At 40.9% G+C, this 21,822-nt stretch overlaps 1 protein-coding gene across 1 annotated transcript in view; it reads left to right on the top strand.

The window, feature by feature from the left end:
• The window catches only part of LOC308112719 (forkhead box protein J3-like), a 66,201-nt gene that overhangs the window by 19,319 nt on the left and 25,060 nt on the right, over positions 1-21,822 (top strand). The window contains exons 5-6 of the mRNA XM_080468450.1: positions 11,184-11,258; positions 15,214-15,297. Coding sequence (XP_080324576.1) covers positions 11,184-11,258; positions 15,214-15,297 — 159 coding nt within the window. The remainder of the gene's footprint in view (positions 1-11,183; positions 11,259-15,213; positions 15,298-21,822) is intronic.

Raw genomic sequence — 21,822 nt, 5'->3', positions numbered from 1 at the left:
CTGTCACTTCACCACAGCCCTCCGCTTGACACAACCAGCAACAGGAAGTGTGCCACCGTGACCTAGTTTGGTCTCAGTTATTTTTGAAACACTATATTAAAATTACAGCTGAAAGGATTTGTCTTTCTAAATAAGTTGTGCGATTAGTAATCCTGCTAATGTGACACAGGAAGGACGGATGGATGTTCAACAGAAAACTTACACCGGATTCGTCCCGCTGCAACACAATAAAATGTCCCAAATGCGGAGGCACAGTCCTGGATGATAACCGCTGCTCTACCTGGGAGCGCGACAGTTGTGTATTTACAAATGTAATACAATACATATTGATAATTCAATACATGTCCAAGCACAAGTGCGGGAGTTACGATTTAATATATGTTGTACAATGCTGCAAGCACAGTCATATTTAGCGACTTTCTTTTTGAATTAAAGATCTACTATAATGAAAAATACAATCGCATGTATAATTCGTGCAGCAGTCCAAATTGCTTTTTTTTTTTTTACATCTAACATCAACCTCATCTTACAGCTAATGCAAATGAAACCAGCTGCAATAAAAAAAAAAAAACTTGTAATCTTTCCTTAGTTATTTTTTTTCACAGACAATATTCAAGGAAACAGGAAGCCAAGTCAACAAGCTCTTTTATTACTCGGGAAGCAACAAATGGCTGGATAAGAAACCATTTATCTCCAGAGAGAAATCCAGAACTTCTTTTCCATTACTTGATCCACTATTATCAATTGCACTGTATAAGTAAATCGGAAAAATAATTTGTTTCACATCCTCAGTCTTTCTATTGATGACCCCACAAAGGAGAAAACTGTCCTGTAACTAAAGAGAAGAGCAATTCTGTCTGTCAGTATAAAAAAAAAAAAAAATCATTTATCATTTTGGCTTCAAATTGATTCATTGTGTGTGTGAACTTTACAGCTGTTTCATTGTGTTTATTGTACCTTTAAACTTAAACACCTTTGGTGCAACTCGATGGCTCAATATACCCGGTTTTGTGTCCCTGCAAATAGCTGCTGATCTGCATTTCCCTCACCTGACACAAAAAGAAGACAACAGAACAAAGAAAGCAACATCTCACCAATTGTTTCCTCTGCTTGTCCGTCTCATTGGGAAATGGCGCCGCTAATGAAACAATGAAGTTTGAGTAGGTGCTATGGGTCCATTGAAGATTGAGTTCAGTATTAGTTCAAGAGTAACCAAGAACCTAATCCAGAATGTACCAGGCTTCAGAGGTGCTGGATCCTTGTAGCAAACATTTTGCTCACATGTACAGATTAATTCCTGTTTGGCAGAAATTGATCAAGACTACAAGATAAAGATCAAAGGTTTTTTTGGAGCTGCACCAGAGTGTCTTTTCACTGATTATATATACTAAATATGATCATTCAAAGTCACTGCAACAAGTAATTATGGCCGACTGACCTAAAGGTTTATTATCAAATTATCTGCAAGTTATTTCATGGTTCTCTCTTCAGTATTTCTTCTATCACAACCAAATTAAAAGAAATGAAAAACCCCATTCAGGAACAGTTTTTGGGAAAGTCAACTCGTATTTCTTTCCCATCCATCATGTCAAAGTAAGACTTTTTGGCATTTGCACAGCCTCCTGGCTATAAGGACAGAAACTGCACTAAGCCAAAAATGAAAGAAAACAAGGAAATGACTCAATATATGATAGATAAATACTGCATTAAATGCTTAAGAGATATTATTTAATGACTTCAAGCTGCATAATATTCTAACAATTTACATATTGCTCATATATGTTAGGTATAATGTATAAGCTAATGTAAATATTAAATAATGTAGGCATTAGTTGGTTAATAAATTGGAACTTAGACCTTTTAGATTAGTCTATTCTTATAAGTCCCTGATGTTACTTTACACACAAACATATTTACTCCTTCAATATTTTTGACTGTTTCACCTGGATCAGTACAGTGAATTACTAGACATGAACCACAAAAGCCATTGGTTACCCTTGTCTTACACTTCAAAAAGAAAAGCTAAGAAGACAGAGATTGATCTGTTTAGGTTATAAGAATGCTCTGAATAGAATCAGGCTGCCAAGTCTTTATATCTGTCATTTTAATATTGGCTTTTAGGGATTTCGGTTTCTGGTTTCCCCATTGAAATCAGCAGGATAGTTTTAGTCACCTATCTAAACTACTGTGTGGTTAACGCAAGACGGAACAGAGCTCCAGACTGGTTAGAAGCATTGGGACTTTTTTGACAAGTCACCGTCAGAGACACTTGTTTCGGTCAAGCTGGTCGCATTCATCCATGAATGCGACCAGTTAATGTGTATAACTCATCTCAGTGCTGCGATTGAAGCAGACTCAATCTGTGGAAATGAAATGCTGGTATTCACTAAGTATGTACCTGGGATTCGATGACTCCATATCTGAGAGGCACCAAACCTGTTTAAGGACTTTCAGAGGAGCACAACTCTGCATTTTGGTATATTTGATTGTTTTGGAGCTACTATAAATATCCCAAGAGACAGCAGCACCTGCACTCCCACCTTTTCTCTGATGTTTTAGTACCAGTCTCAGCACACACACACACACACACACACACACACACACACACACACACACACACACACACACACACACACACACGTTAAGAACATGCATGCAGATAAATACGTCTTAACTCCTCCGACTCACGTGCACGCACACCTGCTTACGTGCATGTCTCAATGCAGGTGTATGCACAGATTAACAAAACTCTGAAACACTACACACACACACACACACACACACACACACACACACACACACACACACACACACACACACACTAGTCGGGCCCAGCTTGTAAACACACAGCGCAGTCACACACTCCTCTCATCGTATAGATGACTTGTGTGGAGTGCTTGAGCGAGGGAGTGAAGAGGGTGGGGGAAGGGTCCATCAAATGAAATGAATATGTATCAGATGGGGTTTGAAGTGGTGACTCGTATTCAACCCTGCATACTCACGGAGCGTCTGTCACTCCGGCACCATCAGGATATAATAAGGCGTCTCAATGATGCTTAGAACCCAGGAGACTTTTACATCTAAGACACCTGTCCGTGTGCGCGTGTACCCCCACACTCCCTCTTGCAGCCGGCTACGGCGCTTTATTTCTTTGTGCCTCCTGCACCCTCTCCCTCCTCCCAAATCCGTCTCCTCCGCCTTAGCTTCAAACCTCACCACGTTTTACCCTCTTTTTATGCACTGTATGAGTTCAGCTGAAAGTTAATAAAATCTCTTCTGTCACTCTTCTCTCCAAATATCCCCTCCTGCTATAGCTTCCTTCCTCCTCCCTCGCTTATTCCTCTCCGTTGCTCTATCCCTTGTTCCGTCTGTGGGCGCACAAGGACTACCACGACGCATTCATCCTGAAGGGCATGGGAAAGGCTCTCCAGAACGCTGCTGTGTGGGTGTGCACTTGTGCGTGCATATAGCGGTCCATAAGCTAAATCCCTGGGTAGCGAACCTTTTTGCCCTTTGACCTCGGTGTCCCTGCAGACACACCGTCGAGGAGAGGTTTCACTGGGACCTGCATTCGGGTTGATTTGTTACATTGTTTAGGAGAGACTCACAAGGTATGGTACTGAATATTCATTTATACAAAAATGTGAAAATTCATGGCTTGCCTGTTTCCCATCTCCAAATATAAATCATCTCCAATACCCAAAGGCCCACTTAGTTTGATTTTCTTCAGAAAAGCAATTTGTAAACTTCTGGTGGCTTCAAACCTTAATTAAAAAGATTTTGTTTCTAAACCGTTGGACTGAAAATGGTGTTGAACTCCTGCTGAAGCAGTGGAGCACTCCACCTGTGTATCCTTATATTGTTTCTGAAGACAAATAATGGGGATGCTGCGAATACTTGTTGTAAAACGTGAAGCAATTGCAGGGCAGCATGGCAGAGTAGCGGGCTTAACTCTCACCTCACCCAGAGAATACTTTAGGTTCAAGTTGAGGCTTGGGTGTGCCTTGCTGAAAAGAGAAGAAAGCCCAGTTTGATGCTTCGCTGCATTGAACCCATCCCATTCATAGTTAACCTGAACTGCACATGTTCAAGATGGTTGATTTCAGTTTAGGAGAAATGCCATCTTATGGAGTCACTATTAGTACTTTGTTGTAACTCTGTTGCCATGACCCACATCTTCCAAACCTACCACTTACGTAACTTTACTCTTTGCCATGTGATCTGTTTCCTTGGCGTATCTGTATGTGAACACACACACACACACACACACACACACATTGCACATGACCTTTTCAACCGTCTTTTCTTTCAAAATTACATCCCACTTTCTCCTGCATGCAGGAGGTGTACACCCCAAAAGTTTGTTTCCAAAGCCTTGGCTTTTTGTCACGTTCCACACTATATCACATTGCATTTTGTGAAGAAGTCCTCCATACTTGGATAACTCACCTCATCGGGGCCGTCATGCTGCTTTCCACACTCAAACAGCAGTAGTCACTTATATTGTCTCTGGCTTGTAAATATATATATATATATATATATATATATATATATATATATATATATATATATATAAAAGGAGGTCAAACAACATTTTCTTTGCAAACGCATCATTACATATAAAGAAATAGTGAATGTATGCACATTATATATATATATGTATATGTATATATATATATATAATGTGCATACATTCACTATTTCTTTATATGTAATGATGCGTTTGCAAAGAAAATGTTGTTTGACCTCCTTTTTTCTGTGACAGAACTTCACTTTTAATATTTCTCCTGGGAAAAATCACGAGGCATGACAGCTAGTGTACCACTACTGTAAGTTGTTGAATGACTTTAGGGAGGTGCAATCTTATCGGCTGTCAGAATCACATTTAAACTGTAATCAGACTCACTTATGAATGATGACATTATGTCCGGAAACATTTTGTGTGTGTCTTTTTCAATTCTGTTCAGATACATGAGTTGTATTTTGTCAGAAATTCCAGTTCCAGCCATGTGAGGTGGGAGTTACTTGCGGAGTCTATGAATGTTCTGACTTCAGGTGTGGATGCAAATTCAGGCTGATTGCCTGTCGCCCCAATCATGACCTGACAATCTCCAAGGTAGCGTTCATGATCTGAGGCATTTCTACAATACAACATTTATAATTTGTCATATCAAACACTACGGTGAGCCAAATCCCGGGTCCTTGCGTTTCTTTTTACACGCCAATCCAGGTGAAAAGGTTTTTTTTGAAGCTGTACCTCTGCAAACAAGCCAATCACTCACTTTTTGTAGAAACATCACATCACAACAACAATGGCCGATCCAGTGACCGTGTTTTTACTGAGACCAGAGATGGTCAACTGGTGTTCTGTGGACCAGATGTGGTCCCTCCATGATATTCTGGATTATGATCATCTGAACCTATTATCAGTTGAAATGACCTCAAAGCTTATTTAGAGTTTAACAAATCCATGGTCATGCTGAGGTTTGCTATCCCAAGAACTAGATGCTCCTTTTTTTTTTCTTCTTTTTTTTTGCGACTATGTTATTTTATTTGTGGAGGCAGTGACGGCCAAGAGGTTAGAAAAGTGACAGGGTGGCCTTTGATGGGAGGCTTGCTTGTTCGAATCCCATAAGAATCCATTTGGTGTAAATCTTTTGCCAAATCAAACATTAGTTGACGGGCTAAATTTAGAAGAGATCAGCTGAAATGTGAAAACAAATTCAAATATAGTATATTTGAATTTATGGTTAAACGTTTGGTCACAAATATATACTGCCACAGTATTGCAATTGTAGAAAGTTTTGAAGCAATATTTCTTATTGTATTTTATCATGGCTGAGTTTGGGTAAATGCCTTCGAAGACAATAAATGGCTTAGTCACAGGGGTGGCAAATAAATTGATTTACCCCCTGTAATCAATAATTCTGTAATCAAGTCATAGAAAACTTGGGTTATATATTACAATCTGCTCACAGCAAAATTTATAGTTTACGAAAAACATGTTTGCTTGTTTACCTTGAAGCAACAATTTCAGCAAGCACGAGGCTGAGCGCCAATTAACTCAACTGTATATGTTCCTTGGTTTGGCTTTGTTCGTGCCAAGGCTGTCAGGACTCAACTAGTGGTCTGGTCCATTGTCCTTCCTGTATTTCACTCAAGCACTCTCACATGAAGCTTTGGCCTGGGTGGTCCATCAGATACCGGGTCGGAGTGGGCACGGTCACGGGACGGCCTGAAAAGCTCATTAATCAGAGAGGAGAGGAGAGGAGAGGAGAGGAGAGGAGAGGGTGGAAGGAGGACGCCCCAGTGAATTTCCTTATCTCACTTCACAGCACTGCTAATCACTACATTTATCGACGATGGCTATCCCCATACAGCGGAACACTGCTGTTTCTGTTATCTGTATGGAAGAATGCATTTCTATACACACGTACGATATAATACTTAAGCAGGCGTAATGCTTTATGTGTGGAAGGACGGTCGTCTTCGCTATGAAGGCACACGGATACACGCGCACTCTTCCACTATTATACACCCCTGTTACTAGATCCTTCTCTTCTTTGCTTTCTCCTTTATTTCCTGAATTCTGTCGGTGAATTTTTGTTTACCATTGACCGGTGCGCATGTGCATTCGTACTGATGTATAAAGGTTTGTAAATGAAACGGTCCTTTTATTCAGTGATGAATATAAACCACACTGTGAATTCAAAAGTATGGCCCTTCCATTCAACAGTTCATTTGGTTTATCAATGAGAACATAATCCTTGAAATATGCTGTATTTTACGTATCGAGACACAAACTGATGCATAACATAAACATGCGCAATGTGATGTGATGACATGAATCTCCTCAATGTAACAATAGAATTTGACATTGTGTGGAATTAGTGGCCATGGTGGAGGTTTTTTAGTGGGTTGACCCTCCTGTTTGGCACAAATCTCCTTATTTCCATGAAGCGTTTGACTCGTCATCTATTAAGCCGCAAAGTTCCTATTTCAGTCTTATATCTTCTCAGGCCATCAAGGTTTTTATTGGTTTACCATTATTAAATTTGCCTCATAAATACAAGCATATTGCATTGCGTTTTCAAATGCCTACGTTGTGCATTCCTATTAAAATATAGGAATGCACAAGACTGTTGTGGTCTGCATAATCGCTTCACAGCAAGAAAGTCCTGGGTTTGTATCACTTGTTTAGGTTGAGAACCTTTGTGGAGTTTGCATGTTCTCCTGTGAGTGTGTGGATTTCATTCCAACCCCAAACAAGCTCAATAAAACGCCACAAGGTTAATCGGTTACTCTAGTTTGCCCTCAGATGTGAGTTTGTGTGTGGCCGTCTCAGAAGGTTGATTCTGCCTTCACCTGCTGAGAACGCCCTGGAGTTGGTATAGAAGATGGATGAATTACATGTATATGATGTACAACAGCTCATCATTCAAATTGGATTTGTTCAACTTTATGTCCAGCTCCACATTCATAGATGAATCCCGCTTTCATGACGGTCAGCGTCCCCAGCAGATTCTGTGATTTCACTGAGATAGGTTTTTTTTTTTTGAAATTCAAAAATTATGCAGGGAGTATTGACAGGCATATGTACGTCGGAGAATAAAGCTTTAATATTTATGGAGAACTTATTGTTGCCATTGAAGCAAAAATGCCTTTGCCTGTGATTTCATGTCGAGGGAACCATCCAACACGTCTCCTATATTCCTTTTTATCCCGACTCGGGTCACGAGGGGCTGGAGCTTACACTCGCAAACACATAAAGAGCATACAATCCATCCAGCGATAAGCTCGCCGACTTAAGGGCGCTAACCATTGTGCGAGCTACTCGTTCTTGGGTGTTCAGGCTCAGTCCTGCAGCGTGGAAGGAATTCACCGGTCCAACGCCATTGCTGTCAACATCAAATCATCCATGTCAATTCTTTAATATCAGAGACACAAACATGCAGCGTTCAGGTAATGTGATATAGAAGTTTTTTCTATTGTTTCTGTAGATTTACACCGCCTCATTCCTCATAATTCAGATTTGGCGTGGCGCTCGAGCTAATTCCAGCTAACAGGTCGCTGGTCCATCTTGGGGCGTACGCAAAGAAACACAACACACAATCATTCACAATAGCTGCAGAAATGCCCCGGGGAGACGGGGGCAATCTATAGGCAGAAAGGTAGAAACACTACTAACACTACTCCTCAACTCCCAGTTTCTTCCAAATTATTGCTCTCGATTCACTGGAAAAGGGCCAAACCGTGGGAAAAGGATTTACTTGCAAACTTAAATGATTCGAACAAAGTTTGGCGGATATTAGATTTGAATGTCGGCAAACTTTTTTGGCACACACCCCTGGACCCGTCAAGAGGACACATTTGTGCAAAGTCTGAAATACATACACAAGCGTTGTGCAGGCATTGCAAATAGCGCTCAGCTGTGCGAAAACTGCTTGGGCGATAAAAAAAAGTAGTGCGTAAATAAATAAACAGAAGGGAGAGGTTAGCGAAGTTGGGTGGGCTGGCCGCTGCTGTAGCCGGGACTCTGTGTTAATGATCCACCGCCACGATCCGCAGGAAAGTTTCTGGAACAGATGGTTGCCGTTGTGTGGCGAGCTGGTGCTGGGCCCTCTCTGGCTTTTTCAACACCCGACCGCCACATGTTTCCTTGATGGACGGCCACCGTCAGCCAGTGATCCGCTTAGGAGATCAGCTGGAGACCGCCGGGGCATTTCTCCAGGAGGAGCGAGGCCGAGGCAGAGGTTGACTGGGCTGTTAAAGTGTGCGGGGGGGGGGGGGTAGAGAGAGAAGGTATTTTCTGTAAGAGAAACAAAGCAAGCGCTGAGCATAAGAACCCCGGAGAAGAGAAAGGAGAAGAGAAATTCCTCCCATCCCTCTGCCTCCTCCCCTCCTCCTCCCCAGTGGTATTAATTAGCAGCAGCAGATGAGTGGAGAAGTGGAGCCTGAAGGGAGAGCAGGTTCATGTCAGGTTAGCGTGCTCGCTCTCTCTTTCTCTTTCTCTCTCTCTCTCTCTCTCTCTCTCTCTCTCTCTCTCTCTCTCTTTCTCTCTCTCTCTCTCTCTCTCTCTCTCTCTCTCTCTCTCTCTCTCTCTCTCTCCCTCTCTCAGAGCGCACACACAAACAATAGGTGTTACAAATTGTACAGCTCCTGCTTGGTGCAGCTCAGATTGAATGGCATCTGATTAAAATAATGCCAATTTGATTATCCCAAATGTAGAATCTTAGTTGTAGCTTCTTTATATATTTAAAAAAAAAACAACAAGAAAAAAAACCAAAACAAACCCTGAGCACCTCAGACTGGGACACCCCAGATGTGCCAGGATCTCTCTGGCTTACCTCTCTGTAAATGCATTTCGGCCTCTCATTTCAGGTTCATCTGTCAAAACTGATGCACTCCAGCACTTAGAAATACAGCCGTCTGCGTCTGCTTCATTTCACTCACAGCGTAAGGCTGTGCCAGCTCCCATTGCTCACAACAATGCGATTTGACTTGTCGAACAATAAAAACGATTTACTTCATCAGACAAGTGACCATATTTGGCGACTTCTTTTAGCTCTTTCCAATGCAGGTTTCCTTCTCATAGAATTTATTATTAATTAAAGGGAGTTCAGTGGTTTTCTCCACTGTGCTTCAGAAAAGCTTCTCTTCCTGTAACACCTGATTGAAACATTTGTTTAAAAAAAAAAAAAAATGCCTTTTAAAAATGTGGTTGTTTTTTCCTTTTACAGCCCAGAATATATATATTTTTTGATCATTGTTCTTCCTTTTAACCATTTAAGCCATTTTAGCAATGTTTCTTAAATACAGCCTGCTACACACACACACACACACACACACACACACACACACTCTTCAGGCATTTGTTTTTATCATTATTTGTTATATTTGTATTATTTTATTTGTATTATTTTGGGGGTCTTTAAAGACCTTTCAGTAGCACAGTATATCAATAATAAATCTTGTCAATGTGCATTGTGATAGTTGGCTGAAAATGGCTCCTTTGAATATTATTGAAACTACCAAAATGAGGATGAAGTCAGGATATAACTTCTTTTTTTTTTTTCAGTGTAGCACCAGATACAGACTAAATCGTTTGCTGGGAGTATGTTTGGCACCAGCTGCAGCGACCGCTTCATCTGTGCATCTATTCAGAAGGTGTTGAAGGACATTTTCAAGTGTCCTGTATATAAGAATTTTAGCAATATGAGCAAAAGGATGAAAAACGAAAAATAAGGACTGACGGCTGAACGTCAGCCTTTGCTTATAGAACGTCAGAACGGCTGAAGTTTGAGCAAAAACTACTTTTAAATCTTAATGTTTTAGAGTAAATGTTGAATAGTTTTGGTGAAGGTCAACAGAGACACAGTACACATCACATCCACAGGTACGGGCCGCCCGTTTTAGCATCATTGCTTCAAAATGCATGTTTTTGGACTTTCATAAATCACAGAATGAACATGAAGAAATATGCTAGAATTGGGGCACAAATTTCAAAAGAATTTAATTAAGATATATGGGATTCACAGCAGAATAAAACAAAATTGGTTGGAACATATGATCTCAATATATGTGTTGAAGGAAATATTATCAAAACTAATAAGTCCTTACTGTCCACTCCTACTCTTGGGTTACTGAGCCTTTTGTCTGTTTGACCTCTTAAGTCTTATAGAGTAACACATAAAAAGCTCCTATACTGTTAAATATCATCACGAACACAGTACGTCTTCAGAATTTTTCATGAAATCCAATTTTTTTTTTTTAGAATTGACTTCACGTTCTTGCTCTTGGAGCAACTCTGAACTCCCTTCATCACTGGTGGATTTGTGTTTTATGTCTTGAGTCGGCGGCTTCGTTCACATGAGAGCGCAGATAAACTTTCTCTGGGGGCATCCACGATGTGGCAAGGTCACCGACTGGGTTTGTGTTTGTTCCCAGTCTTTTGACTTTTTTGCGAGATATGCAAAGGAGGCTTTCAAAGAGCCGCGGTTGGAGTTGACGCCATAAGATTGGAAACGACACGGGCAGATTTGATTCTAAAGTGATTTATTTCTATATATTTGCTTATAGAAGTCGATGGAGTGTTAATTCTCCCTCTCTAACTGTTTTGCCCTGTTTCTTCTTTTCTCCTACCTTTTCCTTCCCTTCTCGCCTCTGTCTTTCTCCCCCTGCAGAATTCTATACGACACAACCTGTCCTTGAACAAGTGTTTTCTCAAAGTGCCTCGCTCCAAAGACGACCCTGGAAAAGTAAGTATTTCCTGAACAATATAATACGACTGAAAGGCTCAGCTTGAATTACTGTGCGACGCACAATGGAAAATGTAAGATTTCAGCGGGCTCGCAAAACAGGGCCGAGGTTGACTCTTCACGTGTTCAGGTGCGCCGGCGCCACATGTTTGCACACAATTCCATAAGTGCATCTGAAGACGCACGCACACGGCTCCTTTTGTCTCACACATACACACAGACACACACATGCAGAGAGTGTCTGCACTTAAAAGCAATTTGTAACTCCATAACCGGCTGTGCTGAATGCCTAATGCCGCTTTCTCTTGTTTTCTGTGGCTCCCAACGATATTGATTCTGCCAAGTAATAATGTGGTACAGGGAGTAATGAATAATAAGTATATGTAGGTACACTCCTTCAGATGCAAGGCCTTTCACGCTTCTGTTATGCTTTATTAGGGCGCATTTCCCTGTGTGTGTGTGTGAGTGTGTGAGTGTGTGTGTGTGTGTGTGTGTGTGTGTGTGTGTGTGTGTGTGTGTGTGTGTGTGTGTGTGTGTGTGTGTGTGTGTGTGTGTGTGTGTGTGTGTGTGTGTGTGTGTGTGTGTGTGTGTGTGTTGTGTGTGAGAGAGAGCGTCGCTCTCTCTCTCCTTCACTCTCGGACAGAATGGGAGGAAGCTTTAGATGTGTTTCGCTGCTGCTGTTAGGAAGCACGGCTGCCACGTCCACTTTCAGCAGTTTGGTAACAACAATTTGCCAAGTCTTTGTCCGTCTGTGCCAAATCGAAGGATCCGGGAATCGGATTTAATGAGAGTGGATCAGTGGTGCTTGTCCTCGTGCAAATTCTTTACACATAAGCTCGGCTGTCTGCATTTGAACTCATCACAGGGTGAGCGTGAGAGATCGTCCACCACTTTTACGAAAACTGACAAGCCCAAACTTTTCATTGAGCTCTTGAAAAAAACAAAAACAAACAAAAAAAAACCCTCATTTTGTTTGGGGGGGAAGTGGTGGAGGGGGGGGGGGGGGGGTGGATTTTCTCCAGGCTGCAGGGATTTTGGAGCCATTGAAAAATGAATTAGGGGGGGAAGAAGGTTTAAATAATTCAAACAAAATCCTTGGGCTTGAGTGGAAGCCTATAGTCTGCAAAGACACAAAGAGAGAGCGGCTCCCCCCTGATTAGCCTGACTTGGACCTGACCAGCACCTTAATTCACACCACGGATCGAAGTGGTCGATACCTCAGCGTGGGGGGGGAGGTCATCTGTGTGCGGAGAAGTTGAATGTACATGCTCTGTTTGAAGCCACAGAGAGAGGGGAGAAGCTAAATCATGCATGTGCTAACGTTAATTGGCTGTGTACTGTTCAGTGATGTGGGACTGAGAGACAGGGGGAGGAGAGGAGGCAAGAATACGGGGGGTGGTGGTGGTGGTGGTGGTGGTGGAGAGCGCGATGTTGAGAGATGAGCGCCGTGTATGTGTGGCCCAGATGAACCTCTTCAATTCAGTCTGCAGCTTTGGACCTCCTTGGGAGGAGCGAGGAAAAAATGAAAGTGGGGGGGAAAAAATCAGACCGGGAGGAAATCAAGGACCTAAAAGCAATTGATTTCCTCCTCTCTCATTGTATGTGTTTATTTTGGAGACCGCTGTGTTTTAACACTGTGTATCAAAAGGATTTCAGTGGATTTTCTGGGGAACAGAAGCAGAAGCCTTCACCATAGGAAAACGAAACCTTCGAGAAATCTGATTTGATACGGAACCGGATAAAGAACAGAAACATTTGTTTTTATCAGAAGCAGCGGATCCGGCTACTTCACATTTTCCCTCTTCATGAACATGGGTTTTATTATATAAGGGCAGACGTGGCGCAAAGCTAAATAGTTCTACCTAATTACTGTACTTCAGTCGTTGTTTTTTCTAGACTTTTTACTTTTAGTGGGCAACTATCTGTACTTTGTACTCTTCACATATCTCATGTGCAAATGAAGATTGAGGATGAGGATGGTAACAGTTATTGACACCGAAGGTTGACGACTGGACATTTTGATGAAGTTACTTCTATAATGATTAAATGCCCAGACTTGCCCAAAGAAACCCAAAACATTTATAGTATTTTATTACCACTTTTTATTAATTAGGAAAATAATTTAGTTTGTGACTCAAGGCAGTGATACCAGTTGATGATAAGCAGGGTTTATACTAATAATCTAGCTGGTGAGAAAAATAGCATTACAACAACAGTATAGCAAAAGCAAGGAAGTTGAATCAGTGCTTTTACTTTCCCCAAAGTATCTCTATTTCTTGACTTTAAAAAAAACACACTGCCGCTTATATAAATCTAGACATGCATGGCCAGATGTGACATGAACCATGAAAATATCCCGCTTTCACTTCTATAGATATTTTCTGAAGCACCTTCAGAATAGCCGACTTCACTGAAAACTCATAACACGTCCGTTGTTTGCCTCACGGTAATCTATTAAAGGTCTTCATTATGGTATACTTGTTATGCGGTTTATTTCATTTATGTCATCTTGTTTGGCTGTCATTCAGTGAGCAGTGTTCAGGTTATGAACCATTTCTGAGGCAAAGCAAAGAAGAAATGATGGAGCGTTGGATGGTTCAGCCATTCATAAGGAATGTGAGTGTAGATTTCATAAGAAGAGATCGTTTATCCTACATGTGTGTTACAATGGTACCGACAGCATCTGATGTGTTCCGCGGATAAAATAGAAAACACATGCAGTATATTGACTTCAGTAGATATTCAGATATAAATCTAATTGAATGAGTTCGACTTCTCAGCAGCCTTTAAAAAGTCAGTCAAAGCTTTCCTGTTTCGCAGCAGAGGTCAGGACCTGTTTTGCTGGTGTCTGCCAATAAACACATAATAAAATGTTTGGTATTCTTTTTAAATACATTTGCGATTTTATTTCAGCTCTGGCAACAGATTTGCTCGAGCAGCCTTTCAAGGACAACTCATAGGACAAAAGTTCAAGCAGACTTTAGTTCTTGTCTTGTTCTGCCTTTTATTAGTCGTGGAGCTGCGGACACGCATCAAAGGTTTACGGCATTATTTTGTGTTTAGAGGTGAGAAGTCTTTGAGAACCTTTGAAGTAGTGGAGTTTATTTAAATCCGATTTTGTAGTTAAGTTGACAATGTTTTCTGTAGATCTTTTAATTGTTCCTGAACAAAGCAATATTGTCCTCACAAAGTCTTTTCTTAGTGTGACGTCAGATGTAGTATTTATATGCAGACTTAATAAGCAGTTGTTGCTTATCAATAACTCAATGGGGTTTTGGGGGTTATTCACTTGTTGCCTGTTTTACTTTTTACTATTTTCAGTTGCATGGCCTATGGCTGGCTGTTTCTTTACTATATTGATCGATGAAGATCATTTTATTATTTACTTGCCAGGCATGCTCCAGAGCTCCTTATCGCCTCCTGAAATATGTATCTGTGTGTTAGTGTTGCTGCTGCCGTAAATTATATATTTCATGTAACTTGTAGGACCGGCATCATGGTTTGCTCCAGTTATGAGAGAAGATAGGAAATTAATTAAAAGTTTGAATATCATACCAGATAATTGCTGCTGAAGCACTGAATAACAATAAAATTCACAACTTACACATTAACCACCTGCAACGACAAAAAAAACATAAATACACTACTTTTTTCGTATTAATGCGTGAATGATTGTCATTTCTTCTATTATTTATGCATATGGTGAAGGTTTGTATTCATCGGTAACATTTTTAGAATCTTTTCCTGGCAATGAAACGCTATCGGTTGTCTCCCCTGTGATGCTTCTTTTGTTAATTGAAGCGATGATTTGTAGACTTTCTGCACTGCTAAGTAAAATAATTTAAAGGTTCCACTCTACTCCAACCCTCAGTGCAATCTCGATCGGTGGGGAAATGCATTAACAGTGCAGCGTCTGTCAAACGGGACTGAAGCATGTCTTCTGATCACCTTTCAGGGTTCCTACTGGGCCATAGACACCAATCCGAAAGAAGACACAGTCCCCAGCAGGCCCAAGAAGAGGCCGCGCTCTGGAGAACGAGTGAGTACCTCATCCGTAGTTTGTTTTTTTCCTGCACATACCAGAACTTTGTTTTTGTGCATAAATGTGCAAAATGAGGAAGAGACTGAAGACAAATCGACTCATGAATGTGAATCGATTCTAACAGATGAAGTATCTTACATCATTCACGGCTAAATATCACAGAATGAGATGTTTCAAAACGCCTCAGATGACTCTGGAGCAAAAGAACTAGAAAAGCTGGTTAGAACATCTCAGATGGAGCAGAAACGTCTGAGCAGACTGGCGTGATAACTCTGAGCAGTCGGCAGTGTCGATGGCTCCATGAGGATTTCCTTGTTTAGCATCGTAGCATGCGAACACTAAAAACTGTATTTATTCTGAAATCTGAAGGCCAAGTAATGCAGCGACATGGAAAGTCACAAAATTACTACATTTTTGGGACAATAGTCAAAACTTTATGAACTATCAGCAACCAGATAGAAATCAGCCTGTAAAAACAAATGTATTTAATTTTAATGTGGTTAATATAATGCATATACTAACTTGTATGAATCATAATCCAATACATGTAAATGAGAAATATATGTTATTTTCTTTAAATCAATTAGTTTTTACGACGCTCATATTTTAAGTTATTGGGGTTAAAAAAAAAACTGTATCGCACCTTTTTTTTTTTTTTTTTTACTGCTTTAAACTGTTGGTCACATTCATCCATTCACACAGAAAAAAAACCAATGGCTGCTTTAGAGGTGACAGACCTCCACTCCACTGGAGAAATCTGGGGTTCATTGTTTCTCCCCGAAGACACTTCAACATGTGGTCGGCGCCACCAAACTTTGAACTGGAACAAACTCCAAAGCAAGTGATGAAATGATGAAGTTTGCACAGAAAGCACTGCTGACGCATTTTCCGGCACCATTTGAAGCAGCCTGAAGTGTTTTGTTTTTTGGGGGTTTTTTTCTTAAAATTTGACATCTTATTTTCTCGGTTCGAGGTCATAACTGCCCTGATTGTGTGCTGTGCCTGAATGTCTCGCGTACAGACACACAGAGGGGCCGAAGCTGCTGTGGACACACGGTGCAAACACTTTTTCGACACAGGAAACCCAGCATGAGCCGCTATTTAGCAGAGTGCAGTAATTGTCCACCATATTGGAAACCCAACATTTTGTGTGTTATTTTTGCACTTTAAAGCTACAAAAACAACAAATGTCCATATTTTTATTTATTTATTTTTTCTCCAGCAAGGTTAAAGTGTCAGACTTCTCCTCGCTGTGCTCTGTTTGACTGATATTAACTAATTTTCCTACGGGACAAATTAGGGGGGGGAAAAAAAAGTCGGTGCCTCGTGATTTCCCAATCAGCTCCATGTGTGCCATTATCACAACAAACCAAAGCAGATCGTAACAATTAAACACCGGTATGAGTTTATAGTCATCCATGTTAACCACAGGCTCCGGCTTTTGCAATTTTCAAGATGCCACAGAAACAGCGGGAACAAGCTACAGGATTGATGTGAGAACACACTAGTAGGAATGAAAATTGGTTTTGGAAAATTGATTGACAGCAGCCGAGGCTATAAATATATGTAACCCTGCATCAGCTCGGCAGAATGCGGCTGGTGTTCAGTCATTAACCCGAGGATCTGAATACAAAAGCAGAGCAGCGCGAGCTCCGTGATGTATCGCGGGTCTTGTATCACCTCCGTCTGCCTTCATCACTGTTGTTTTGGCTCCAACTATCTCCGACTATACTATGTCATACTTTTAGGCGCCGGTTTCCTCGGCAGCTGATTAGTGCACCTATATATCTCGTGTCGGCTTAACGGTGAAACTCTCTTTCTGATTCTGTGTGCAGCTCAGTGACGTGATTCCAATTCCTCCGATTTTCACTCCATTAAACTTAATATGTTGTGACCAATGCTTAATATAAACAGGAATAAATAAAAATGTAATTAAATTTAAAAAAAAACAATTTACTACAAAAACATACCAAAATGTATTAAAATAGAAATATTTGGAATCAAACTTAAGTTGTAAGTGTCTACATATGCCCTGATCAGCCATGACATTAAGACGACCTGCCTCATACCGTGCATGTCTCCCGTTTGATGCAGACAGCCTTTAAAAGATTGAAAAAGTATGATACACACAGACCTGGCCACCCAATTGCATCAGGCTGTGATCCAATGCTGATGCCCATGTTGCCATTGTAGCAGCATTCGTTGGTATAGGAAGAGGTATGGAATGGGCATCCTGACAGAGCTGCAGCTCCACACGGTGATACACTGTGTTCTAACTCCTTTCTGTCAGAAGCAATATTAACTTTTCAGCAGTTTGAACCACAATAATTCTCCAGTCGGGTTGGGTTGGACCACACGGGGCAGTGTTCACTCTCCAAACTCATCAAAAAGTGGCTGCCTGTCAGCTTGCCACTGGTTTTTCGAGTTCTGTTGGTTTTGTCCATTTTGTTCCCCTCACAGACCGAGAACAACCCAAAAGAGCTGTTGTTTTGTTGATACTCTGACCCAATCGTCAAACAAATCGCTGTTTTCTTGGCCATTTTTCTTGCTCTCAACGTGAGTTTTAAAGACATCATCAACACTTGCTGCCGAAATATGTCCCTCCTGCTCTGTGTCATTGACATCACCGTTCAGTAGACATAATGTCACTATTCCTGACATCTTCTGGTTTCGGGGACATTGTGAGACTCATTGTTTCCATCATCAATTATTCCGTTGATCATTTTCTTCTCGGTTCATTGATTTGTTGCCTCGTCCTCCATTTCTTTTTTAATCTTGAAAAATGTTGATCTGTCTTGAGTACAATACTAAAAATTATTTGCAAAATATAAAAATTATTCACACAGGAAACGTGTAATTAGAATACTTGTGCTAAAAACCCCACAATCAGACCTCCTATAAAGATCATCATCTAAATCACTGGCGTTTATCATATGGCATACGAGAGGGTCCCTTCTGGCCCACTATGACCTTGTAGCTTGTAAACTTGACAGAGAAAAGATTAACTTTATCTTTTCAGTCAAAGTAACTACTCTGTCTAATTTATTCACTGGGGATCACACTGTTTTAGTAGGAGCAGCAGCGATAACACAACACAGGGACCCGAGATCTTTTCTTTTTCCTTTCTGATTTTGTAAAAAGTTCCTGAGTGAATGTTGAATTTTTTTTATAATTTAAATGCCCCTCTTTGCAAAGGACACATTTTAGAAGCTGTTGTCATTTCTATGTTATGTCACATACTCACGGATCCATTTGGCTGGTATGTGGCTACCGAACCCCATTTAAATTCACATTCTTGATCTAAATAGTTTGATAGATTTTCTGTTCAATTAGTTTTGTGTCTAATATTGTAGTTTGGTTGCTTTAACCACAACAATCCGACGTCCTTTTTAAAAGAAATTGTAGCACATATTGTTGCCTTGAGGAGCTGACCCAGTGAGATTTTCCTGAATGTACCGATCCTAAGTCGTTGCATTAAAGAAAACCTGCACTCTTTTATCGTGGTCATCTGGGTTTGTTTCTCATCCAGTGCCTCTGTCACTGTGTGTATCTTGATCATTATCTTTGTGTTTGTCTGCCACGATTTCCTCCGTCTCTCCCTCCTCTCCCTCCCGTGTTGCCGCTTTCGTCTTCTCCTCTCTGGGGAACTCAGGCAGGCGTGGAGCGGCAAAGTGCACAATCACTGTTACTCATTGGAGGAAGGATTGAGGTAAAAGAGACAGAGAGGGTTGGAGGGTAGTGGAGGAGGGGGGGAGAGAATCGAAAAAGTGCGAAAGAAAGTAGGCAGAAATGAAAAGAAGACATCAAGGTACGGAGCGCATGGAGGAAAAAGTCAAGCTGCAAGGAGGTTGGGGGGGGGGAGAAAGAAGTACGAGGAGTGAGATGGAGAGGAGAGAGGAGGGCGAGTATTCAAGGCTTGTGTTCCAGTTAATTACCACAGAAGGCCCTGGGGCTGCCGTTAGACATATTTTCTTCACCAACGATTTTTTATTTTTTTTATTACAAACATTAATTAATTCAGAGCCTTGTCATCTCGTCTTACATGGATGGGCCCTTCGACCCCTTTTCTTACGCCTCACTTGCACCGCTGGCAGACAAACTGTGGGCTGTCACATGGGCTAAGGAAAAACGGGGGAGATTTTAAGTGCTAAGATTTATGGCGGCATTACCGCCTGGGAAAAAAAAATAAAAGGCGGGCTAAATGTGACTTACTTGTTTTCATTGGGGTTGTGTTGCACCTAGGTTACACCGTCAAAAGACTTAAAGTTGGCAGCGAGGCTGAACGTCAGCCACGTTAATGCATTGTTGTATAAATGTGTAGACAGGCTGTGTACATTTAGTTTACTACCTGCTTCTGCAGTGCCCTCAGCATAATCACTCGCTTTCATTTCCAGCCTGCCTCCCCATCTGTCTGTCTGCCTGCCTGCCTGTCTTTCTGTCACCACTCAATTATCTGGCAACCTATTCTTCCCTCCTCTTCTCCTTCCACAAGCCTTCCCCAGTCCTCTCTTCACCTCGCCGTTGTCTTCTTTTTAAGTGCCTCCACCAGGGAGCCGACAACCCGTTTCGCTGGGAGTTTATCATAAATTAAAGATTGCATTGTTACCAACCAATCCTCTTACTGTAAGCAGTTTGGGAAGGCAGGCAAGCTGTCTTGAACCCTGAAAGGAGTCAGACAAGGAGGAAAAAAATATCTTCCTCATTTTTAATTTTTAATTTTAATTTTTTCCATTTGGCTGGCGTCAATTTAGCTCATCATCGATCTTTGAATATTTACCCCATATCATCACACTCAGTTAACTGCACGTTAGATCTTTCTGAGGACGGCAGAAAATGAACTGTTGCTGAATAAATTTCACATGTGTGAATAATGCATGAGGGGCGCCTTGATTCATCTTATCAAGTGCGAGCGATGTGTCCACTTTCCCGCCTATTTAAGGGTCCAGCCGGTTAAATGACGAGTTCACATAGTTTGAGCTCAGGTTGCATGTGGCGATTCAGGAGGCTCACCCAGGAATTCTGAACTCGCAGCGCTCAGATTTTCCTCATAACTTTTGCCGTACTTCATTTCCTCCTCACTTTCACTGTAAAAACTCTCTGGATGTTTGCATCGGTGGCGAGTGTTTGAGAAATTACGAGACCAGACATGCGGTTATTATTTAAGAATGATTCGCACACACTGTCAAAACTTGAGCAATTTCAAATTTCAAAGCTGACCTGACCAATGTGATCCCAACATTACTTTACTCCTTATTCGTTTACATAAAAAGGAGTAAAATTAGTGTTTGGCAGAGTATTATTCTTCGCAATAAATCTTGCACTGTAGTAAAACCTGAATGTTTTGGCTGTAGGAAAAAAAATGAAACAAAAAGAAGGGGGTCGAGTTTGTCTCAGGTAGCAAAATGCAAAGTGAAAAGAACAAAGGGAGAATTAAAATATAGTTTATATTTTGCGACTATCCTTTGCATTGAAGCTGCATTTTACCAGGGTGTCTTATGTCTTATGTCTTTATAACTTCCTGAAACCTTTGCAAAGTTCTATGTGTTCGTTTGCTTTAATTTTTCTTGATCTATTTATCCAATATGATCGCTATATTGTCTTAAAGGTGTTACACAAATGAAACCTATATGAATGAATTGATTGTATAAAGCTTCATGACTAAACTGGTGACTCTCAGCAGAGCCGTCATGTACTTGCTCCACAAAGATGTTATTGTTCTTTCAATGTTCAGCCTCGAACGGAAAAGAAAAAGAAGTGTATCCCTTTTTTTAAAAATTGTTTTTTAACCCATTTTTGTGTCACTTTTTATCCATCTACCCCCAATTTTCTAATTGAAATCATTGTCCCGAGCATATTGTCACAGCTACAGTTATATTGATGTAAAAACTCCTTTAATGTAGCCACAGATGGTAAAGGATCTCAGCAGAATAAGTACTAATGTCTCTTTGTCAGACAAGAACCAAACAATAATGAGACATATCTGGTTTTAGGAGCTAAAATAGAAATGGAAAACATTCTTTGCTCTGGAGGAATACTGCGGTTTTTTGGGGGCAAATTTGTGGTTCCACTAAACTGTGATGGATTTTATTTTATTTTTTTTCTAAAAGGTATTTTGTCTTTGGCGCACAACAGATAAAATGTGCAACCAAGATTATTTCATGAAGTTTCAGTGAGTAAAACCCGCAAACATATTCTTTGCTTAAGTTTACAACTTGAGCGCTCTCAGCTCACACAGTATTCTTCGTTTTAGCGTTGACGTAGTTTTCTCTGGGTCGTCCCTCCAACGGCAGACTTACAGGACAGTGGTCATACATTTGATTTTATGTGTCTTTAAGCTGAATCTCATCTCTTCGCTGTCCTCACCCTGCACGTCTTATTTTACAGTCCTCATTTGGTTGCTATAGAAATAATAAAGCACTTGGAAATCAAAGTAGTGTCCCTGAAAAATGCAAACTGAGGGGTAATGAAGCGGGCTTGCTTATTTACCACATGGTGATGTGGAGCCGAGGTGCAGACTGTGTA

The sequence above is a fragment of the Lipophrys pholis genome (genome assembly GCF_963383615.2).
Source record: "Lipophrys pholis genome assembly, chromosome: 8".
NCBI lineage: Eukaryota > Metazoa > Chordata > Actinopteri > Blenniiformes > Blenniidae > Lipophrys > Lipophrys pholis.
Note: the sequence above shows the minus strand (reverse complement) of the source record. Positions and strands in the feature narration are given on the sequence as shown.